General features: G+C 38.1%; 1 protein-coding gene across 6 annotated transcripts in view; it reads left to right on the forward strand.

Annotated features, from left to right (window-relative positions):
- The window catches only part of ULK4 (unc-51 like kinase 4), a 206,120-nt gene that overhangs the window by 78,575 nt on the left and 101,610 nt on the right, over positions 1 to 25,935 (forward strand). For all 6 annotated transcript variants that reach the window (XR_016281919.1, XM_089532754.1, XM_089532752.1 and 3 more), the window contains 4 exons: positions 13 to 64; positions 156 to 297; positions 1,434 to 1,526; positions 5,754 to 5,802. Coding sequence is in view for 5 of the 6 variants with exons in the window: in XM_089532754.1 (XP_089388880.1) it covers positions 13 to 64; positions 156 to 297; positions 1,434 to 1,526; positions 5,754 to 5,802 (336 nt within the window). In the remaining variant the exon portion in view is untranslated. The remainder of the gene's footprint in view (positions 1 to 12; positions 65 to 155; positions 298 to 1,433; positions 1,527 to 5,753; positions 5,803 to 25,935) is intronic.

Raw genomic sequence — 25,935 nt, forward strand, 5'->3', positions numbered from 1 at the left:
TTTTTTTTTTAGGTTATGGATTGTATCCTGCCACCCTTAGTTTCTTTGGTCTCCAGTCAAAATGGTAAATACATAGCCACATCAACTAGAATACACATTTTGCTTTAATTAGATGTCAGTGTGGTTACATTCTTGGTACATTGATTTTTTTTTAGTGGAATGGAGACTCGCCAGTTTGCGGTTGCTCTCTGAAACCACATCACTGCTTGTGAGCCACGAGGTCATGGCTGAAGAGAAAGAAAACCTTAACTCAGGCAACAAACTTCTGTCTCTTGTTAGAGACTCGTTGCTGCCTCAGTAAGTACAGAACAGTTTTTCTAATCAGAACTAATTCTGGCCAATCTGTTTTGACTGTACATTTTAAAACTGCAGTTGATTTAAATGGCAGAAGTTAGTCAGAATTAATGGTGATCAGTATCATGCTTTCCTCTTCCAGATGTCTCAATATAAGAGTTTTATACTGGTTTTCATCATATTGTAGAAACTACACAGCTGCAGTACACACAAGTTTGCATTACAGTTTTACAATCTGCCTAGCTCTTCCCAAAGAGAAACAAGATCCTCTTAACTATTGGGCAAAATTCTGTTGCTTTTCCAGCTATATATTTTGTTGGTTCTACTCAACCTACTCACTCTTAGATTGAAATGTGTTGGACTGTGGTTTACTCAATGCTGCTTTGTTGTTGTGTTGCTGTTATTATTGTTTAAAGGATGCCATAGCCCCTGAGTGAATGGTATTAATAGTGGAGGGGAAATAATAGAGCAAAGGCTTTTGGGAAAGAGCAGAGCTGGAAGAGGTGTCAGTGCCAAAATGAAGGAGAAAAGCAAATGAGAACTTGAAATAGTAGCTGAAACAGGATTAAGAGAGCCATAGCCATATATGATTTCTTTCATTGCATGGAGATCACTGTATGTATAATTATTATATAAGCAATGCATCATTTAAAAAGAAAGAAAGAAAGAAAGAAAATTAGTACACTATTAGCAGGTTTTCTGAAAAAATGTGGTTATTAAGGAATATGACACAGTGATCATATTTTTGATAGCAGTAAAGTTATTTATTTATGTATTTATTTAATATGCTATAAATTATAAAGTTATAGTTTGCTTTGACCATGATTTGTTGAACAAGCCAGGATCCTGCTCACATATTAGTTTTTTTGGTCTCTCCCAACTCTGAGGGATTAAGAAACCTGTGGAATATGTTGGGGCTAGAAGAACAGAGATCAGGAGCAGGAAAGTATCATGGTATAAGAGGAAAAATAAGACCATGGAGGGCTTTAAAAGTCATGAGAAAGATTCTGTGTTGGATCCTGATACAGAATGGAGGCCAAGGTAGGGATTTAAAAGGGAGTGGGGCTGTTAATTAATCAGATCAGATGTTTCCCCAAAGAAAATCATGTACGTTTCACAAATTTTTCTCTTTGTCTCAGATTAGAACAAATTCTAATGGCACCTGACCCAGTACCTGCTTATGCTCTGAAGTTGCTTGTTACCCTTACAGAGTACAACCCTGCTTTTGCAAGGTAAATCAACTGTAGTTTAAACACTTGCATGGACCAGAATATAAAAAGATGATAATTCTCATGGTAGAAGATGAACCAGTACTCCCCCTCCCATATGAGAAAATGCTTTTGAAACATGCCTCTGTTTCAAAAGCCATTTGCTATACTGCATAGGAGGCCACTGTTTGAAAAAGGTTTGTTTAAACCCCTTGAGCTCTAACAACTGATGTCACAGTTATTTAGAGCCTGGCCATAGAATTCTTCTCAACCAAGATTTATTCATTGTTTTGATGGTTTAGAGATGCAATCCATGATCCTTGGGGTTGCATTCATTGACATCTCCCCCTTTTCATTTTTTGAATCCTGCCTTGCGAGTGACAGAGTTTTTGTACTTCAGAGAACTGGCCAGAAAAATCAACAAAATATTGTTATGTTTTAAAAAACCCCACCACATTTATTGTGGCATTTTTACAAACTAAAATCCACTTTATCTGATTAACTGGACTATGCCACAAAATGTTGTGCCATAATAACACTGTTAGCCTTTAAGTTCCCACAGGACTTTGTTTTATACTATATATTCCATTTCTCATTTTACTCAACAACCTAGTGATAGTGCCACAACCAAGCCATCATTTGGTCATTGGATAGATAGATATATGCATACAGGAAGGTTGTCTTTTTCTCATGTAGTTGGCCCTCCCATTTAAAGATTTGCCTGTCCACTCATACAGGTCAAGTTGACAAATAGGCCATACACACATGTACATAGACAGGTGTGCATACACTCTCATTTTTTTTCCATTGGACCATCATGTGATAGACCAAGATGGATAATTAAATTGGATTTCTAGCTAATGTTATCTCAGTAAATAAGTTTATGAGCTTTGGACTCTGTACTAATTGTTATTTTTCCAAAACAAATGGCGGCAATAATAATTCAGATGATTATTATTCATTCTTGTCAATATGGCATTTCAAGGATTATTCCTTGCACAATGTTTCATCTTCCGCAGATTGGCTCATGGATGCAAACTGTTTTTGAGCAATTTACTAAATCCACACATTTCTTCATATTCAAGATGGATTTGAGGCTTTAAAAAAAACCAAATTCAGGAGGAAGCAAAATAGAGATGTTTCCTCTCCTCTATATATGTTTGTTTTGTAAAAACAGACTATGGGTTCTGAAAATGTCAGCCACAGATGCTGGTGAAATGTCAGGAATAAACTCTTCTAGAACATGGCCACATAGCCTGATAAACCCACAAAAAACTATAGACTGTGGATTTAATTCGCCTCTCATAATGTGGTTTAAAACACACAGAGAAGTTAATAATGTTGTTTTGTTAACAGGTAGGTCTCAACTAAGAAAACCTCAGTATTGCTTGGAACAGTTCAGTCTGAGAACTGTCCTGCTTGATCAAACCAAACACACACATAAAGACACACACACACACAAAACACCAGATTAAGAACCTTGTATGTGTATCTATCTATATCACAAGATTAAGGACCTTGACAAGTTTCAACATTACATTTTAGTGCTATTACCCCTCCTTTCAATAATGGATTAAGGAGGTTGGGTACACACTGTATTGAACAGACGGTGCTTTTCTGCATGATTGCTGATTTTCAAATAGATGGCGTTAATACTATTTTCATTAGGATGTTTTATACTTACAATATTGTTCTGATTTAAATAATAGTTGGGGTGTGCAGAAGTCCTGGAAAGTGCAAGCCCATGCTGAATTAAAGTGGATTAGGGTCCTAAAGGCCATCTGACATTAAAAACATTAAGGTATTAAAAGGCCAAACTGCAAATGATCATACACTTAAGAGCAGATGTCTGCATGTTGTCATCATCTTTTTACATAGTCAATATTGATCTTTCTAGTATGGAAGATAGGGGAATTTTAGCCTTTGCTCCCGTTTGGGCCTAATTTAGGTCATGACCGGCAAGAACAAATTTTTCATTTAAAAAAGTGTGTGTGTGTGATGCTGGAAGTGCAACAGTGTGCTGCATTGAAAAAGTTAATGCCTCAGAATCAGAAGTAGCAATAAGGTTAGATAGTCTGAGGGATCTGTAGTGACCTCTCTCTCTGTTTGGTCCTTAGATCAAGCACGATTGTCCAGGCAGTGGTTATAATGCAAATCTGGGGCCAGTCTGCACAGAAAAGAAATCTCTTGAGTAAAGACTGTGAAATGTACAATTGGATTTCCAGACGCGCAGATTTCCCTTTCACGTTTTTGCTTATTTTGATGTTTGTGCACTAGTTGCTTCTGAACTAGGTCAGCCTCGTCACCTTTGCTTCCTCCTTAACAGCTCCAGCACCAGCCTCCCCATTTTATAGACAGAAGCAGCAGTAACATTTCTCCACATCCCCTCTTTCTCCTTCCTTCCCTGTTCTGCCACGATGACAACATGCAGACATCTGCTCTTAAGGGTATGATCATTTGCACTTTGGCCTTTTAATACCTTGATATTTGGTCTCAAACTCCTGTTTTTACCAGGATCTTTCACCACACTCCTTCTTCCTCCTTCCCTCTTTCTAGTGTGGAAGCCCCAGCACGCTTCTTTTATATGGGATGTGCACAAGAATTTTGGTAAAAATGAGAGTTTGGCTCTGGGGCTGCTGGCAGGGAAGAGGGGAAGGAAAAAGAAGGGTCTGGAGAAATGACCCAGTGGCTGCAGTGGCTGCTATTGCTGCTGCTGTCTATAAAACTGGGAGGCTAATGCTGGGGTTATTGGCCAGAGAAGAGGAGGGGGACGATCTGCCACCAGTGGCACTGCATTTTGAAGGGGGGGGGGGTGTAGAGATATTTGCAGTTTTTTCACTTGTGGTGAGGGCAGATTCCCTAACCCCCATGAAAGTGGAGGGCCAGCTGTATACACAAACAGATTAAATAAAATTGTGAATATATGGACCAGAGCTAGAAACAAGGGTCACGTTTTGTTCTATGGAAAATAAAGACAGATTTAGGGTAAATTAGAATGGACTGCAGGATTCCAGCCCTGCTCTATTTGAACAGTTCATCAGTCCTAGTGCAGTTTCAATATGTATCTTTATGGTTTTTTAAGAAGGGGATTGCCACCTGGAGAGCAGACTAAGGAGACAAACAAGTCATTTGGTCACAGTCTTCCGAATTAGGTGAAATGTATTGTTTTGTCTTCTTAAATCATAGGTGTTGTTTAAATATTTGCATCTACATCTACATATCAATGAATACATGCAATCTTTATGAAAGTCTTTTCTTTCTTTTCTTTTTTTTTTTTTTTTGTCTTTATTTTTTATTTTCTGACCTGTGATGGGTCTCCTTATCCCTTTGTCCACTTCTCACTTGCAGGAAGTCAGATGACCTGGTTCATCCATGTATAAATTACCTTGGGGGAACAGCATGAATTTTGCTTTCGTTGTGCTGAATTGGGGTTATTTTCCTTTTATTACATTCTGATTATCTTGCTTCCATGCAAAAACAGTTGAATTGGGGTCGCACACCAACAGTGTTAAGAGAACTTTTAGATAGACCATACTCAGTTGAAGCCTAGATGTGTGTGTCATGACTCAGGAATATATTTGGATTACAAGAAGTTAAATTTAGCTCAAAGGCTTTTCCTGAATTTCAGGCTATCACAGGCAGAAAACAAAGAATCAGAAGACAAATCTTGAGGCAAATGTATCCTCAGAAGGGAATTTAGAGGGTCAATTGAGAGAAGAGAATGTGAAAGTCAATTCACATGTTTAAATGGTTTTAATAATAGTTTTTTTTTAAGTTACTGTTATAAAGTTGCACGTCTTCTAGTTGAAGCATGCTGGTTAATCACTTTTCAGATACACAGAATGTGATTCTAATATAATTAAAAGTATTAATGCAGAATATATAAAAGCAGTTAATGCATAAAAACCTGCACAAGAGGGTGTGTTTTAATATCAGTATATTTACTGCAATCTGCTAGCTCCAATTCTTTTGCTATGTTACCCATTTGGAAGACTTAATCGTATTCCTCTACTATAATATTTGCTTTTTAAAATAACAGTTTACTTACTTTTATACTAAGGTGCTTCACATTAGTAAGTTTGATCAGGGACTAATTAGCAAAGCAATATTGTATGATTTCTTAATATGATAGTATTTGATTCTACAAAATTGTAGTCAAGAATTGAAGTTCTGGGTCACATATTTTAGCAAGACTTTATCCTACTGGAGCATATACAGTGGTTGAATTCAATATGTGTATTTTCTTTGCAGTCTTATTGAAGAGATTCATCTCGTTCCAACTATTTTTCAAGTCATTCTGGTAAGATTGTGTTCTGTAGAATTCAATTTTAAAGTAACCTGGAAACACTATTTAATTATGTTCTTCCTACTGGTGTGCTACTTCAGCTAGGTTCTTATTTTCTCAAAATGGCTTGGCAATCTTATCAGACAGTTTTTGTTATATTATGTGCTTGAGAAACTGCTAGTCAATATCTGCTATATCAGTTTGGTGGTGGTGTTGTGTTTTTTTAAAAAATCATCAACACTTTCATCAACAGTGATAAATATACAGCCCTGCATTTAGACAAGGAAAATCAGATGCAGAAGTGCAGAATGGATGGCGCCTGGCTTCTCCACAATACATGGGAAAAGAGTTTAGGGCTGTATCCGCACTGCTGAAATAATCCAGTTTGACACCACTTTAACTGCCATGGCTCAGTGCTATGGAATTTTGGGAACTGTAGTTTGGTGGGGCCCTAAAGCTCTGCTTTTTAAATTCTAGATGGAAAACGGCATTATATATTCATATGTGCAGAGATGTTATCTGATATATCTGGGTACAGAGAAAATAAAATTTGATAAAGGAGCCTCAAAAAGGGGAAGGCAATATGAGGTAAATACTGACAAGGTAAAAACAAATTCAAAGCACATGAAGTTTGAGGAGGGACATCTTGAAGTTTAGGCATAGGCTGAAATCCCAAGGAACCATCATTTTGTCTGGACAGGATATGCATCAGTGCTTGAGTTTCAAACTACTGTGTATACTCTAAGTCCAGAAATTTTAGTTAAAAAACAACCCCTAAACCCTAGCTTAACCTATCCACAGTGGTGTAAGTACTGTACTTGAACTCTCATCCAAAAAGTAATCATCCGTTTCTCTTGAGTAGAATGGCAAAAGGTGAGAGCTTAGTCTATCCAGGAAGCACCAACACTCTCTATTCTTTCTGCTTCAGTGCTGCTTCTGGCCTTTTTGAATGCCTGGATGGGAAAAGGGTGATGGTGGAAGCTCTTTGGCACTTCCCATCAAAGGGGAATTGGGCTTTGAAGGATTTGAATAAGACATTTGTGTATGCTTGTCAGCTTTTCTGATTTAAAATCAGGCAATGTTATCACATTAAAGGCTATAATCATTGCTAACATAGGTCCAAAACAATTGCAGAAATAATCCAGTTTGAAACTGCTTTAACTGCCCTAGCTTAGTGCTAGAGAATCCTGGGAATTGTAGTTTATTGTGGCACCAGAGCTCTCTGAAAAAGAAAATTAAATGCCTCACAAAACTAGTTAGCAGAATTCCCTAGCACTGAGCCAGGGCAGTTAAAGCAGTCTCAAACTGGATTATTTCTGCAGTGTGTTTTGGACCATAATAAGCATTTCCGTTGCTTTGCATTTTCATCCTTTTTGATGTGTGCATTTTCTTAGTCTTGCCTATCACACATTGCACAGCCATGATTTACCATACTTCCCCCTTCATCCATCCAACCTCCAGATTGAGCACAAACAGTTGTGCCTACTGGAATTTTGTCAGTCCTTGTCATTGTTTTCTTTTGCTTTGTCCTTTACATCCTTTGTTACATGGCCCTAAGTTTTATCCTGGTAATGATTGTTAGAGGGGATATATATCTTACTGTAGCAGAAGACGCAATGGTGAACCTACTCTTAACTAATATTTGGTTAACTTGTAAGTGCAAGTGTATCAGTAACAAACTATTAGGGAATAACAAGCTGTAACTAATTATTCCTAAAAATTAATTTTCCAAGATTTGGTATTAGTCATACTGTATATGGAGTGTAAAAAGTGTAAAAAATCAAGATTTATTAGCCTGAACAATCTTTGTGAACCAGGCTTTCTGTTACTCCAGAAATAATGGTTAAGGAAATATGTGTGTGTGTGGCGGGGGGGGGGGGGGGATAGATTTAGTGGATTTTTAGAAGAACATTATCATAATTTTCTTGAATAATTATTGCTGGTAGAATAATTGTTTCAACAAGGATTAGAACATCACACTTCTCACATCAGCAGCTTTTGTGGCACTTTGCTTTAGCAGCAGATCTCATGCTAAATTCATTGTCTTAATGCTGTGAATTGGAATTAATTTATACAAATTGTTAAAAGACTGGATGAGATGGAATGATGGGGGAAATATTATATTAATGTTAGTTTCCAGAAATAAATTTAAGTCTTGTACTCATGGATTTCTCCTACATTATTATCGTCATTAAATTTCAGAGGCTATAAACAAGACCGCTATTTGGGGCACAGTAGATATGTTTTTTTAAGGATAGCATATTTGTAAAACAAAACATGCTACTTACTTTATCTTTTTGAAAATTAATGTCTTTGAAAAATAAAGGAATTCAAAGACATAGCTGTGTTAATATGGATTATTATGAAAGGGTATATTGTAGCACCTTTCAGACTCACTCAGAGAAAGAGATTTGCAGTATAAGCTTTCCCTCAAGGAGCTTGTTTAACTGTACTCATAACTCTGGTACTACCAAAATACAGATTACAGTGTCACAGCCATATATCTACGTACATATCTGAACTGATGTTATGTTGGATCCATTTTGAACACTGTTTCAGAGCACTTGGCTCCTCTTGCTCCTAAAAGAATTGATAATAAGTGTAATAATGTGTGTTAAAATGTATTCTGTAAAAAAACAATATAGTCACAGTAAGGAACAAAGGATGACATCATATTATTAGCAGAAAACATTGAAGACCTAGAGCAACTACTGTGGAAGTTTAAAGCAGAAAGTGCAAAGGCAAGCCTGCTATTGAACATAAAGAAAACATAAATAATGACCATGGAAGATCTTCACAAGTTCAACCTAGACAATAAGGATATAGAAATAGTAAGAGTTGCTATACCTTCGATCAAACATTGATCAGAACAGGGACTGCAGTCAAGAAATCAGAAGAAGACTAAGAATGATTAGGGCAGCTATGAGAGAACTAGAAAAGCTCCTAAAGAGCAAAGATATACAACTAAGCACCGAAGTTAGAATTTCACAAGCCACTGTATTCCCCATTATCATGTATGGATACGAGAGCTGGGGTGCTGGAGAAGTGTGTCAAGGATACGTGGACAGCAAAAAGTACAAATAAATGGGTCCTAGAGCAGATCAAGTCTGAATTTTCCCTGGAGGCAAAGATGACTAAACTGAGGCTGTCGTACTTTGGCCACATCATGAGAAGGCATGAATCATTAGAAAAGACAATAATGCTAGGAAAGGTGGAGGGAAGTAGAAAGGAAGGAAGGCTACATGCTAGATGGATAGACACAAGGAGGTCACGAGTATGAGTCTGCGAGAGCTTAGAAGAATAGTCTTAGAAGAATAACTGTTTAGAGCCATCATGATGTAGTGGTTTGATCCTAGAGACCAGAGTTCAAATCCCCACTTGGCCATGGAATCCCACTAGGTGACCTTTGGCAAGGCACATTCTCTCAGCCTCAGAGAAAGGTAAAGGTAAACCCTCTCTGAAGACATTTTTGACAAGAAAATCCCACGATAGGTTTGTCTTTGGGCCACCATAAGTCAGAAGTGACTGGGAGGCACACAACAACAGCAACAACTTTTAAAAAAAAGAAATACCAGTTATAAATATCAGTCACCAGAGTATTCCCTAGATAGGTGGCAGGAACCAATACACTTAGTTTGTGATTAATGGAGCTGTTTGTCCTGATTCCCTTGGAGAGTAACATCACATGTGGCTTTGCAAGCTGCCTCAGTTACTGTCCAGTATGACAGAGATTGCTTAGACTTGACCCTCCCCTGAGTTGAACTGGTAGCCCTACCAGATTTTAAATACTTGAAGGGATGATAGCCCTGTTTAAATACTTGAAGGGATGTCATACTGAGGAGGGAGCATTACCCTCCGAGTGTAGTGCAGTCTCCTTCCCTGTAGGTCTTTAAACAGAGGCTGGATGGCCATGTGTCGGGGATGCTTTGATTTAGATTTCCTGCATGGCAGGATGGGGTTGGACTGGATGGCCCTTGTGGTTTCTATGATTCTGTGATTCTCTGGTCCAGACAGTGATCTCACATTTTATTTGTGGCACTACTGATTGGGACAAGCAGTGAAGAAGGGGGCTTCCACTCCATAAAACTATCATGAAACCATCAGTGCTTATAGGAACATACAAGGAAAGCATTGCTCCTAATAGTTTTAGAGATAAGCTAAGGACAGGAGTTTGATATGTTCAAATGAACTCTAGGTTCTGTTTAGAGAACCATACTGATTTTAGTATTAAAATAATTGAATGTGCAACAACATCCAAATTATTGGCAAAGAAAGTATGCTTCCAAAATATTTAGGTGGAAATAATTTGCAACTTGATTATTCAGTTCTGGTGAGTAGAGCTTGGAAACCAAACCAATAACTAAGAGAGTATAGTGTGCAGGACTTTCAAAATTGAAGTAACAAAGCATAGTGTACAAAAGAAATTTAATTGTAGGCTTCAGCTTTTGAAAAACAATGTAAAGATTAACTAACAATTTATTTCCTTAAAAATTTGCTGGAGGGTTCTGTAGTAAATACAGCTTTCTGTTCCTTCAGTAACAAAAGTCTATTATGTCTTGGTCAGTACTCAGTAGTTCTGTTTCTTAAACACTGTAAAATTACAATGAATTTCTCATTTCATGGGTGCTAGGCAAAAGTTTGCTTTTTCTCTAGGGAAGCTGGAAGAGAGTGGTGATGAAAGTATCTGGAATAATTACTCCAAAGTTAATTATATTTTTAAATTAAACTACATCCTTGGGGGAGTTTCTTTCAAACCTCCAATTTAAAACTTTGCTTATGAAAAGGTTGTAACAAGGTAAATGAAATGTTTTAAATGAAAAGTGCTTGGGTTTTTCTCTCATAAGTGCCTTCATAGTTTGAATTTTCAAGTCAAGCTACATCCATGATCTGAATATCCTGAGATAATAATATATCACTTTGTTTTAAAATCACGTTTCTTCATCGGTAAAATTTACTCTGTAGAACTACTATACCATATACATACTGAAATTTATACAGCAAAATTTGCCTGTGTTGCATGGATTAAAAAAATAATGAATTCCTGTCTTTCTGCTTTGTACCAAAAATGAATTGATCCTCCTATTATTCAGTATACAACAAAAACAACAATTGATCCAGATAACCAGCAAAATACCATTCAGTGTTGTAGTATGGAATATTATTGTTTATTTTACCATGCAGAATGCCTTTCCACTTTTCCCGAAGCTATGGTTTCTTCTTCAAAAGCTGGAATGTTTTTTAGCATTCTGTCACCTCAGCCAAGACAGAATTTCAGTTGTGCAGATTTGGCTGGTACTCCTACTGTGTTTCAATCGAAGATATTGAATTTATCGATATCGCAGGGAGGGGGTTGCACTGTACATACATCAGGTTTAACATAAAACATGATGGTATGTGGTGTTAACATGGGATTTATGTTGATGTTGTAGATAGATACATTGGAACAATTGCTTAATATCAAGGTAGTAGGCGCTCAAGTGCAATTTATGCCTCCGAAAATCAATTTCTAAAGTGCTTTTGAGTTTGTTTGCATTAGATGACTGTATCAGAAAATGTTTTATGATATTTAAAATGCTGCCTGAATGTTGTCTAATTTTGATGAGTGATGTCATAAATAATTGAACATAAAAGAAATAAGACCTTTTATGGTATCCCTCCATATTTGCAGCTTTTATTTTTGCAGATTTGATTATTTCATTGATTTGATTAATATGTTCTCTCTAGGATTAATATGTTCTCTCTGGGAATCTCTAGATCCGTTTGACTCTTTTGTCAACTTCTGCCAAAAGTCCGGCAGGAGGTCCTAGAGATTCCTAGAGCGAACACTCCTCTAGGCATTTGTAGGTCCTCCTGCATCATTTCATGGTCAACCTCTGGCAGATCTTAACCACATAATTGCTCTGGAGGACTTAGAGATTCCTAAAGAGGCATTCTCTTAGGTAAAACAAAAAATAGTGGGATTTTTTTTATTTGTGGTTTTTCCACTTTCACAGGGATCCTGTGACCCTAATCTCAATGAATGTGGAAGATCTACTGTACTGATATTTTAAAAGTGCATATGCAGTCTTCAAAGTTCTTCATTTCCATTATCTCTTGTCCTCCTCACCACAGCCCTGTTATATTAAATCAGCATTATTTAATTTAAATCTCTCATATATTGAAGGTGGAGTGGGAGGTAGGATGATAGTTGCCTGCCTAAATCCACCAGTGAATTCATGGCAGAGATTAGATTTATATGGTGACATATTCCAGTCTCTTAGCCACTATCCAATATGAGTTCTTATATGTATTGATAGTGTGTTCTCAGATGACTCGGGTGTTTTGTCTGCATAGACATTTTAGTCAAACGGAAGTTATGAACTAATTATAAACCTCTCAGTCTTATTATTCATTTTGTAATTAAATAACAACTCGGATGATGTCTTCAGGTTAATGGTGCTGCCATCATCTGAACAGATTTCTTCATTATGCTTTAGTTAATAATCTTTATTTTGAAGGCTGGCAGAATCCAAATGGTGTATACCACTCTAAATACGTTTAATAGAGGACCTGGTAATTGAGAGGGAAGATTTCATTTTCAAAAGGTCAGGCATGTACCAAGTACTTATGTATATTCATAAAGGAGGTATTTGGACATACATAAGTTTAACTTGCCATTTGCCTATGTCCACAGATTAATTAATTTTTACTTTAGGCTGGGTCAACACTAGCAACACTAGCATACCAGTGCTGTTGGAACACACAACATATGACTTTTCACAGTGAAAGCATGTCTTTTAGGCTTTAATGTGATTCAGAAAAACTCTCATTTTACTTCATGGTTTTAGGGGAAATGGGCTTTTTTATACATGTTCTGCACCAAAATCAGGACCAGAGTAGAATTGGGGGACAGAGTAGCGGGTGAGATAGGTTGGTGGGTGTTTACTTAAGTTTAGAAAGCATGATGTCACCATTTTTTAAAAACATATCTTAGATATTCAAAGGGATCCCTCACTTTCAGAAGTCCTGCAAGCCTTCAGTTACTTGGTTATTTGAATATGTGGTTATGAATGGTGTGTATGATGGTGTGTGTGTGTGTGTTACATTTTATTAAATATTTATTACAGTATTATTTTTAAAAAATTATTAAATATAGCTGCCTGTCCACATTTGCGATGGTTAGGGGTGCCTGGCTGCATGTGTTTCTCTGCTTACTCACTCACTTGGGCGGGAAGGAGCTTAATAGAGACCTATAAATGTCATATATTTGCTCGCTCGCTTCCATCCCCTGCACCCCTATAGAGATGGGACATCTCAGGGTGTACAGAGGAGTAGAAGAGGGAGAGGGATAAGGAGAAGAGTGCTGCCACCATGGCCTTTTTCACTTCCCTTGAAGCTTATACAGTCCCTATTAAACCCAGACCCATGGAAGCCAATGCTACAAGGGAAATGGGAAGGAGCTACTGTGGCAGTTGTCTCTCATCCCCTCCTCCTGTTCTGCAAACCACCTGCCCTCCATCCTGTGTTTGTGTTTTCTCTCTGTCATGAAAATTAAACGCCTCCTGTTTTAAGTTCCCTCACTCATTCATTTGGGCAGGAGGTGAAGGGGATGTTTACAGAGAAGATGGAACTTCTCCATCATTGCTTCCAATTTTGTAGTCTATTTGATAGATATATTGACTTATCAGGTGACATCTATGTATACAGTCACTTCTTTGGTTACCTGAAGAATGTGTTTGTGACGAACAAACTGTTGCCTTCACAAATTCCAATCAATTGCTTTCCTGCTTTGTTTCTTGAACCTAGGCCATTCTCTTACAATGTTTGGTTCTGCTTGTTTCCTTCGTTTGTGTTCCTTTGCTTATGATTAACAACATCTCCTGTCCTAGTGTGTGGTCGATTAACTTCTGGCCACCACTGTAGAATTTTTCAATTTATTCTTCTCAGCTTCTATCATTGCAGCATAAGACTGGATTACGATTATATTGATGAAGCCATATTGATATTATTTGGTCAGACTTTGCATTATGTCCCTTGATTGTTTTTGCTACATCTCATCCCATTTCTTCTTAAATTTACATTTCCTGAGTAAAACATTGTGTAATTATCTGGCTGAAAATGTCCAATTCCTGTCCACCTTCACCCAAGTACTACAATGTTTCTATGTTCCATTTCTTGTTTTATAATGTTTAGTTCCCCTAATTCATGCTTTCACATTCCATGTTCCTATAGTATGTGTTGTGCAGCTTGAGACTTTTCTTTCACCTCTGAGCATGTCAACAGCTGAATGTCCTTTTGGCTGGAATTCAGTTGCATCATTAGCCACAGTGCTACACATACTTGTTGTCTGGTCTTCCGTAGTAGCTCTGTAGGTGCCTTCTGACCTGAGAGTCTCATCGTCTGGAACTATCTCTTGTTTCATTTTGGATTGCCTCATCATGGAGTTTTGAAAAGAAAATCCTTCCAGAGCTATAATACCACTGCCATTGTCTCCTTCATCAGTGTTGCCCTCAGCCCATAACTATCCTCAGCCCACAACTGTAGATGTCCAATAACGGTTTGGTACATTTAGTATGGCTCCTCAACAAAAGGCTGAGTAATCCATTACTCCCTTAATTTTTTTATAGTTAATAGTTTAGCTGCAACCCAAAAGAAACTTATCAGGTCTTTGTACTTAAGAGTTACATTGGGCCCATACAGACAAGCCAAAATAAAGTTGCTTTGGGTCGCTTTGGAGGTATGCTGTTTAAATTATGCATGCATCCTATGTGGCCGGAAGCCGCACCAAAGCCATGCTCCAGTCCTAAAGACTGGACCACAGCTTTGGCACAGCTTCTGGCATCCTCGGGCGCATGCATCATTTAAATAGCATACTTCCAAAGTGACCTGAAGCAGCTTTATTTTGGCCTGTCTGTATGGGCCCATTATCTCTCTGGAACATATGTAATAGGATATTAATGTTGCCCTAAATGTTGATGGATAATTATTAATAATAATAATAATAATAATAATAATAATAGTATTTATTTCTATTCTGCTTTTTTGCAAAGGAATCAAAGTAGATTACAGCAATATAAAAATAAAACATCATACAATTAAAAATTACAATTAAAAAACCTCAAAACCCTGACCCTCCCCCCTTTATAGAGATTTGATCAAAAACTAATATCCAGAACTACTGAACTTTACTGCAAAACTACCACATATGACTGTCCTATGTCTTTCTTATATCTCCAGCAAAGGGGACTCATACATACATTTTCTTTTTAAAAAAATTATAATGCATGAGAATCAGTTAAGCACCTGTATTTATATCTCTGTTGCATACTGGCTTTTCATTCATACATTTTACTCTTCAAAGATACTATAATACCTTTACATATTTACATGCTACTTTGAAAATTGGTGGGGAGGGGGTTGAGATGCCATATACAGTCTGAAACCGTATCCACAGGAGATATGTTCTCAGAATTACTGAGGATAATGGGAAACACTATTTTTCTGCTGCAGGTCAACCATAGAGTTGTATTGGAGGATCTCCAAATGCCCAGAGAGACCTTTTTTCCAGACGCAATTAAATGAAACTGGTTACTGTGATACTGGGTGTATAGGGTGGCACGGCATACTATCTGTCTTCTGTCTGTCTGTCTGTCTATACAGATACAGACAGATACACACAATAGATTTAATTGCAATATCTCAGTATCAAAGAGAGTTATTGTATTGCAAGCAAACAAATGGAATGGGAAATGATCCATTAAATCAGAAAATTGTTGTTTGTTTGTCCAGTAAGCAGAATGATACTCTACCATTATATATTTGTCTGAATTATTTTTAATTTATAGTAGTAGTACTGTAGTTGTTGTTGTAGTCTCAGCAGATAAAAAGTATTAGTCTCAGCAGATAAAAAGCAGGATAAAGTAATTAATGTTTATATTCCTTAGGTATAGTTCTGAAAACAAACTAATTAACTCTGATGCAGTTAGGAGCATTCTGTGCAATCATGCTGGCCACATGATCACAGAGTAGTCTCTGACAACGCTGGCTCTTCGGCTTAGTAACAGACATGAGCATTACCCTCTATGGTCAGATACAACTTGAAAATCTTGTCAACAGTCAGGAGCAACAAGACTTTATGGCCATCTGTTGGGTATGCTTTGATTGAGATTTCCTGCATGACAGAGGGTTGGACTGGGTGGCCCTTGTGGTCTCTTCCAGCTCTATGATTCTATGATTTTATGAGTGACTTCTCAAACTATTGAGTGCAGATGCATATTTCTGTCTGATTTGCATAGTGAATTGATGAAGCATACCTGTCCACATAATGTGAATGCATTCATCACATCTGAATGTACATCTGTATTGCATTTGTATGCACTGTTCTTAGTCTTGCAAGTGTGCACAAAAGGTTACTTCAGTTTAAGGTGCTTCCTTATAAGATGAAAACACCATTTAAATGCACACTTCAGAAAATAGAGTATCACTTAGAAAAATTCGTACTTGGATCCTAGGCTCCACAGAATCCTGTTTGTAGAAAGAGGCTTTCCTGCCTCCTTTGTTTCTTCCAAAAGGTTATTCCTTAGGTTTTGCAGGCAGTCCCTGCCCCTCAAATAGTATTCAGTGTGGTGGGGAGAGGTTGTAGCTGCAGAGCTGAATGAGCAGAAATTGAAGATTTCATGGAAAGTTACAGAGAAAGCTGTCTTATACTTCAAGAGATCATTGGTCTATCTGTTTGCCTACAACAGAGATAAGAAACTTCTGACCACCCATACGCGAATGGACTATAATTTCCATTATCTTTCATTACTGGCTGTGTTTCTAGAAGTAATGCAAGTCACAGTCCAGCAACATTTGAGGGCTATGGTTGCCCATCCCTGGTTTACACTGACTAGCAGCAACTCCTTAGGCATCCAGGCAGGAATCTTCCCCACCCCTACGTCCCTGCAGCCCCCAAAGCGTGAGAAGACAGGCATATATCCTATTTATGTTCACACATTTCCCTCCTAGAACCTTTTTGCAAGACAAAAAAAAAAAGAGTTAAAAGAAAAGTTTTTGAAACAGCCAAGGGTTATTTTGTAAGTAGGCTGCTTTGGGTTTTTTCTTTCTTTCTATATAGCACATGTTCCACATTTGTGCGCCTTGTGATAAGTTTCAGGCAGGGTAGGATTAAAATTCACCACACGTAGTTGTCGTTAAGACTCACATCTGGATGGCAGTACAGCAGCATATTGCTGAAAGCAAATAGTCTAGCAATTTTGATCGATAATAATAGAGTCTGAAAAAAATACTGGAGGCATGAATAGGATTCCATTAATAACAAAAGAGGGAGAAAGAGATGTCTAGTGCAGTTTGTTTAATGTAGAACTCTCCAGAGACTGAAGTGGGGATTATGCCTGCTGCCCTTCATATTCAACATAGGTCCAGAGGACGCTGATTGGGTGACTAACATCTCCATAGCAAGTGTGCTCATACTCATGAATAGGAGTCTAATTATATCTTAATGATCTCTACTGCAAATAGGAAAACAAAATCTTCGCCTTTGCAAATGGTTATCTTAGTATAGCCGCAAGACTGGAAAAAATTAAATCATCCTTCTCTAATCTCAAGGGGATGCATTGTGAAAAAGGAGGCTTGTTTATAGTTGAAAATTAAATTGCTGTAAAAGCTTATTTCAATAGACAGTAGAGGAGCCATAATAAAATAATTTTTGTAAAAATGGAAGTGAGAGCATGTTTAATGGAACAAGATTAGATTTAATTTTCTTACTATCTCAATCATTAAGGTGCATTATCCTTCCTTACACCTAATTTGGGCTATTTAGCAGAGTCTCCAGAGTTACTTTTATAAGAGCTATTGAAATAGACACAGTGTTAGGAAACAAACATTATGACTAGTACAATATTGTTATTTCATCTTGGAAATATTGTTGCTAGTCTTAAACCGAAACCTTCCTTAAGTATAAATCATTTGTTTGTATAAACAATTGTTTATCATGGAAGTGAATATCATGGAATACCATGGAATACTGAAGTGAAGGCTTTGGGTTGTCATCAGCCCTATTAGAGGAGGTGTCACACTTCTGTTTATGAACTGACTATATCTCACAATACTTCCAAAGCAATCTCTTGAACAGAAGGCAATTACTTCCATTGATTCTTTGCTTGTTTTACAGAATTATATGAGACATTGCGTGTACAACTTTGAAATACTGTATTAGAATTATTTTGTTGTCAGTAATGATGCCATATTATCTATGTTGCATTGGAAATCATATCCCCTGGTGTCAAGTAGGTATTGCTAATTTGACCACATGAGATTTTAATATAGTTTTGTTTTTGTTTCTGTGTGAAATAACAATATGCAGAAATGCTTCCTAGCTTATATTTTAACTGATGATCACAGCCTTTTAGATAATATATGAGTGGTTAAATATTTCTGTTATTAATCAACTATGGGGTGAAAGAAATGGTCAAAATAAGCAGTTTTCCAGCTGGCTTCAAGGCAGGGTATTTAGACGACGCATGCCTTGAAACTGGCCAGAAAGCCAACCCAAGCCACCCTACGGGGAGATAAGCCAGATTAAAAAGGAGCTGGATTTTTCCGCTTCTTCCTGGAAAGTGTGCACCTTCGCATGTACATATAAACACACGGACACCAGAACCAAACCCTCCTCTACCTGGGAACCCAAACCTTCCTGTACCTGGGAACCATCCTTAATAGGGTATTTCTATTAGCAGAGCATGTTGTGTCAGTCATTCAAATGATAATCACATGCAAATCATGAGCAAAATAAGACTGCTGGAAATTATAAACTCCTAGCTGGACTTGGTCCACTGGGCAAACCAGAGATTTATGCCTTCTAAAACAGCTAGAGTTTCCACCTTGGTTTCCACAAACAAGCTACATTTCCCATGTCCTAAATTTGTGGATCAGCTCCTAACAGACATGTCCCCATCCCAGATCTTCACCATGCTATTATGACAACAGATACCAGACTGTCTCAGTAGAATCCCTCTTGCAGAACCCATGTATAGAGGAGTCACAGAAGAATAGCTGTTTCCTTGAACTGAAAAACATCCTTTCTCCCACATCTGTAGATCCATTCCATCATAGTAGAGACAGCTAAAATAGTGATGAAAACCTTCTTCAACAAAGAGGGAAGCAGAAGACCTGGACCTGTGATAAATGAAGCCATGAAACTCTTTAAGTAGTCATAGCATCACCTTGAATTCCTAGAAGCCGAGGATTTAAAGGAAAAGTTAAACATCAGGGCCAATTGGCACAGCTGCCAGGAGAGTTATTCCTCCACCTGAACCATTTAAGGATAATGAGCTGATCCTTCTTTTCCTCACACACTTAACAGTAGACCAGAATGCTCAACTTCTAGGGTACCAGACAAAAGATGCAGAGCTCACTGATGTCCTCACCTAAGACTTCCCAAAGGTTCTTCTGTGTTTTTCTGTTCTTTTCCTTGACCCCCTAGGTCCATATAAAGAATTAAAGACCAATGGGTGGAAGTATTTCTTCTGTCCCAAACTGGCCAACACTGCCATCATTTTCTAGATTCACAAACTTCCAAACAGTTGGTCCCTTCAGGTTGCCCATCATACTTCACCATGGGAGTAGTCTACACCAGAACCTGGCATTCTTAAAACTGATTATTTAGAGGCAGAGTTGAGGCTTCTGACAAACAAAGGTTACTCAGACTGGATAGTCTTCACCCTCCTAGCTTCATGGGGGAACTTCAGCAATAGAATCTACAAATGCATTTGGTCTTATTTCTTGCAGTGTGCATGGGAAGGGACTCCTTTACCACTAGGGTCTCTGATTGCATAGGCGATTTACAAGACAGTTTCTTTTCACTGAAGAGCTTGGACCTGTCTATATTGAAGGACCAAGTAAAGACCCAGTGTGGTCTTACTTACATGCCCCAAAATTTAATAGGGCAATTTCTATGAACAGCTCACTAGTGTTCATTGGCATGTTCATATGAGACCCTCAACACAGTAATGAAAGCTCTAACTTTAGGCACCAGTTCAGTTACTTGGAATTAGTCAGAAAGGAGTAAAAGAGCTGCATATCACCAGCATATTACTGACAACTGACCGCAAATTTCCTGACAACCTCTCCCCACAGTTTCATGTATATATTAAATAGTATAGGAAACAAAACAAGACCCCACAAACTAATGGCCAAGGAGTTGAATAGGAATCTGCCAGCACCACCATTTGAGAGCAACCCTCCAGGAAAGAACAGGCCCTCCAAGTCCCATCCCAGCAAGGCGACTGTGACTTCCTCTCCTGCTTTTGCTTGACCTCGATGGGACCCTCTTGACACTACCTTTCTTATCTAATTGACTTTCACCATTACCACCCATTGATTTGAATCTTCCTTTAGCAATGCAATGGGCCGTTGCTGAGATTCCACTGACACTTTCCTTGCCAACTGCAGGGAAGAGCTAGGCCAAGCCAAGACACATGAAAACGAGCATGAGGAAAGGGCTTCATTCAAGTAAAGCAAAAGGGTATCTCTGTATATGAAGAACCATCTTGTTCTTCAGGCACAGACTGGAAATTACAAGTTACAACAGATTAAGTCATTCAGCCAAATCAGGAGAAAGCATTAAAAAAAACCTTGACGTGACTAGCTAATACACTCTCCTAATTCTATTCACAGATCAAATAGGATTTGTAGTCCTTGATGTTTGGGAGTAGCTGGAAGTCTGGAATCCCTTGTCCAGTCTTGACCAGTTACTCAGGATGACAGTAATTTCCATCCCCTTCATTAGAGCTCACCTCATGATCTGATTAGACAGAGCCAGAGACAAAGAGAGGGAGAGACCTTATGGTGCTTTCAGGCTTTTTATAACCTTTGCTTAGAAGCATCTCGAAGTTTTGTGCGTCTGCCCATCTGGTTACTGTATTGGGCAATTGCTATCTTGTCACAGGTGACACTGAGCCTCATTAAAATGTAACTGAACTGCTTCACACATTTTAACCCTTTGTTTCCCAGAAGGTTCGGATAATGGGAAGGACTTAAGAGAGACTTCCCCATTATCACAGCAACGGAGAAGGATACCATGGCTGATAGTTCTGAAATTCATTGAGAGGTGCAGAAATGCACCCCCCCCCCATTGTCCAGTTCCCTGTGTAGGTCATCCTCCAAGGAGACCAAAGCTGCCTCTGTCCCATAACCAGTCCTAAAACCAGACTGAAGGGGGTCTAGGATCCCTGGAGTTGAGAAGCCACCACATACACAAATATTTTACCCAAAAATGGAATGTTGGAGACTGGCCTATAAATATCCAGTATAGTATGATCCAGGGAAAGTTTTTTCAGAAGACATTATAGCAGCCTTCCTCACCCATGTTGAGACCCTGCCTTGTTGTAAAGAGGACCCTGCCAGCCCTCTGGCCTGTTTAATAAACCAGGAGAGGCAAGAGTCAGTGTGACATTTGGTGGAGTTTCAGTACAGAAAACCAACCGCTGCACACATTAGGAAGCCCATGCAAGCTTTTTTGCCTTCATCATGCTCTTGCTCTCCTCACAGGTGCCTCAGATTGCATGTTAGCTGAGGCAACAAAGTGAAATCCATTGTACAGTTACCAGTACTGATACAATTTACAGGCAAAGTGTAACTGACCAATGAACCAGTGAAATGTAGCTCTGCCAATGCTTAACATGTTTTATCTACTCTTACTCCTTCATTTAAATGCCACGCAAGCTAATAAAGGGCAAAGCTATATACTTTGTACAACGTGAGAGTACCAACAAAATTGTATCCTTGTAACCCTGAAATAATTTAAGATATGACTTCACGACAGTACATTAGGAGGAAATGGAGAAAATGGATTTTCCCAATAATTACTTTCCCAATAATTAATATGAAGATTACAGCTAACCTAAGCTCAAAGGGAACAAGGATATATGAGGTAGGAAGCAGATAATATCATCATCCCTTCTGAACAAAAAAATCTAAGCATTTGTACCCAGTGAGCCCTAGCTTCACTGTAGTGCTATTTATCCCTTAATGCACAAAGTAATGACACCTGAACGTGAGGTAAGTGAGCCTACGTATTACAGATTGGCAAGGGAAAACTAATCATGGGAATATATTTTCAGCAACAATCTCCTGTTACACAAATAATGTAGTTTCACGGTACTATTAAAAAAAACATGTAGTAGAGGTCTAGTCTCTCTTATCCAAAATGTTTGGGTCCAGAAGTGTTTTGAATTTTGGATTTTTTTATATTTTGGAATATTTGCATGTACATAATGAGACACCTTGAAGATGGGACGGACTCGAGTTTAAACATTAAATTCATATACGTTTTGTATAACTTTTTGTATAACTATGAAGCACATAGCTTCAACATAATTTTATACATAATAGTTTTAATAATAATCAATAATAATGAAAAGGTTTGTGTACACTGAACCATCAGAAAGCAAAGGTATCACTATCTCAGCCACCAATGTGGACAGTTTCGGATTTTGGAATATTTCAGATTTTGGAATTCGGGATAAGGGATAATCAATCTATATACATGAATCTAGTTTTAATTATCTAGATGAAACTTAAAGACTACTAAGACTATACCCATTCTCATTGGTAGACTGGGATTTTGATCTGCTAGGTGTTTCTAAGAATGAATTACAAAATTAAACATTAAGCTTTGCACTTATTCAAAGATTTTCCACAGTCAGCCTGTACCAAATACTGATGCTTATTTTATTCCTTTTCAACAAAGGATAGATAACTTTTTAGTAGGTACAATATGTCTATATTTTGCTTTATATCACTTCTAAATCAGTGTATCTGTAGAAGAAGCATGAAAGCATATACCTCCTTTTACAGTAATTATCTTGTTTGCCAACAAAGGTCATGTAGAAGCTCAGAGAAAGAGCAGGAGGGAGAGATGCCCCAAGTAATTGCAATTTAACCACTCTAATTTTATTAAGTGGAATAAAATTATACTGTGAAATGTCATGGCACCGAGTGATTTAGTTTACACCACATATCTGAAATTAACCCTTACAGTCTTTTTGATGGGTCAAATACCGGAATTAATATTGAATTGATGATCTCCAAAGGTTACATTGTTTCAAAAGTTATTGTATGGATTTATGTTAAGATCTAAACCACAAATTACTGCTTTGCAGAGTTCTTGCAAGATTATATTTATCCCTGTCTGCCAGGCTCATTTTAAATCCTCAGAAATAATTTCTTCTGTCATCTTGGATTCCTTAAAATGTAAATTAAAAATCCTGTACCCTAAAAAGAGTAGTCATTTCAGTGGGTTTCATTCTGTAAACTAGTCCCTTATTTTATTTTGCTTTCCTTCTTATGCCCTTGGTATTTCATAGCTGGCCTGTTTAAGCACTGAAGCAATTAGTTTTGAGAAGGCTGATTCTTCAGGGTCCAGTGCTTTCTTGCCTTTCATTTGCTGAAGCTGTACATTTTAATGAAGTTGTTTCATCTGTGTTGCCAAACACTAGAATTTTGCTGCTTCAGTTCTAATTATCTCTGCTGGCAAATGCTATGTTTTATTAAAACTGTCAAGAGCACTATTCATTAAATGGCCACGGTCTGTGGTGTCATACACACAAATTAGATCAGGTTTTCTTCATTGATGGATTGTGTAAAATTTAAATACTTTGTACACAAGCCTCAGAAATCCAGTGTAACAGCCACCAGCAACTCCACATGTAATTTGGAGCCTAATTCTGATATGCCAGAGATGACATGGCAGCCCTACTGTGCCATCTCAAAATACTGACAGCCATTGTTCTTGTACTCTTCCTATTTTTTATTATGGTTTTCAGTACCTTTGTCCTGGTTGCTATATCCACAGTATGCTTCAGTGTGTACAGGGGGAATAAAATTCCATAATGGGTTGTTCCAAGCTGTTGAGCACCACATATAGGCTGAGATCCTACATTTGTGCATAACTCTGCATGTACCATTCAGCTCTCACAACCCAGAAGCTCCAAAGCTTCGGGATGGGACACTGCCGCTTTTGCTTAATGAAGAGGGGGATTCAGGGAGGTGGGGAGATGATTCAGACAATGGAGAAGCTGCTGGTTTTATCTTGATGGTGTTGGTGTTGGGAGAAATGTAGGTGTTTTCTCAAAAAAATTACACTCACCTTTTCCTTCCCCCAGGGGGCCAAGAGCAGCCAGATCTTCATGGTCTGAATCGCCTCCCCCTTTTCAGGGCTTGACATCTGTCAGGCAATTTGAGAGTTTTGTAAGGAGTGTAAGGGCCAATTTCTGTTCAAAAAGGGGCTTAACTCAGTTGCAAGTCACTAATAGGATGCTAGCCATAGGTAGGTACTGAGGTGGGATGCAGACCACCAGAAAGAGGCGGCCTGGGTCCGCCTCTCTTTTCCGCGTAGCCGCACCACAGCAACCAAATTGTGCTGTGCGTCTGCGTGGAAAGAAAAGGAGCGCTGAAAAGCGGCTCCTTTTAGCACCATTGCAAACTGCCTGTGGTGGTGCGAGCATGTAGCTGCCATGTGCACCCATCTGGACGGCACGTAGCAGTGATGTCACAGCTGTGCACGCTGTGTATACGGTGCCGCACAGCGATAACGTCCTGGTGATGTCCTAGGGTTGTGGAGCGTCTGGAAACAGCGCCCCGAGGCAACCCTAGCACGTCGCCAGGACATGCTAAAGGGCCCGTCTGTCGAGGGCCTGAAAGAGCTAGTTTAAATAGAACCCTGCAACATCTACCTTGAGATTGTGAAGTTAATGTAATTTTGATATTAGCCATAGAATCCATGCAACATTATTATTTCATTAGACAGTTGTACAATTTGATGATTGATTTTTGCTAAGAGAAATATAGTATCATTAAATCCTGTTAACCTTGTGCAAGAATTATAATGCTGCACAGATTTTTTTTTCTCCATTATATTGTCTGATATATCAAAAATGAATTTTATTATCGGATTTTCTTGCATCAAATGGATAGTGCTTTGGACACAGACTGACAGATTTATTGTACTGAATTGAATATTTTTGATGCATCATCGTCCTTGACTTTTATCTTAGTGATCATTCTGCTAACTTTGCAACTTGTTCTTGACATAGGGCCATGGTTTTCTACAGTACTTGATTTTACTATGGCTATTATTATTTTTCCCTCATATTTATTAATGTCGGAGTTCCAAGCATTCTTGAGGAATAATATCTAGAATTCAAATACTTAGCAATAGTGCTGCTTTGAATACATTCCTATTTGTAGCTGGTAACAAACAGAACTATCAAATCTGACAGTTCCTGGATGCACAGATTTTCCCACTAATTACATTCTCCAGTTCTCTTCAATGGCATGAGACAATACAACTTCAAACTATTTTTACCATCCACCTTCTGCTTATTTTAAAATGGAGTAATTCTGGCTCCATCACACACACCATTTTTAGATCCTCAAATGGAAGCCTGGCTCAGCAGGAGTTCTTTTCAAACCAATCACAATATGAACATTTCCACCTCTTGCTTCCTCAAGCAGACTGGCAGTGTTTTGGAAATGCTGTGCGATACTTTTGGTTCACCATTAGGAGGGTGACTTTTAGCAATAGGGTAAAGACTGATAGGGGTGGTTTTTGTTTTGTTTTAAACAAGTATATCCCAAAGTTTCAACTCAAAAGGGCTTTCAGGTTGTCTTACAAACAGGAGGGAAACTCCAATACATTTAGAAAACAGAATAAAAAGACAGAGCAGTATCAATCAACATCTGAAATCAAGGTTAACAAAATGGTATTTATCCGACACTGAAAAATCTGTGCCAGACAAGACTCTCTGATGTAGACATTTAAAGGTTTGGGAGTCACAAATGGAAAGGATGTATATCTGGTCACTAACTACCTCACCTCAAAGACTGGTGAAGGTGATCTTAACAATCATGAGCATGAAAACTTTGGAGTGTCAAGTCCCAAACTGTTTAAGGCATCAGGGCTTAAAACCAGTATCTTAAATTGTGCTACTGTTTTTACTCGACTATAAGTTGACCTCATGTAAAGGCGAAGGCAGGTTTGGGGGTTAAAATTATGGATTTTGGTATAGCATGTGGATAAATTGAGTGTAAAACCAAGGGCCAGGTAATAACGGATGTAAAGGACAAAGCAAAAGAAAACAGTACCAAAGAATTTACAAAATTCCAGTA

This window comes from Sceloporus occidentalis, unplaced genomic scaffold (assembly GCF_023333645.1).
Source record: "Sceloporus occidentalis isolate IW3139 unplaced genomic scaffold, rSceOcc1.0.p SCAF_7, whole genome shotgun sequence".
Classification (NCBI taxonomy): domain Eukaryota; kingdom Metazoa; phylum Chordata; class Lepidosauria; order Squamata; family Phrynosomatidae; genus Sceloporus; species Sceloporus occidentalis.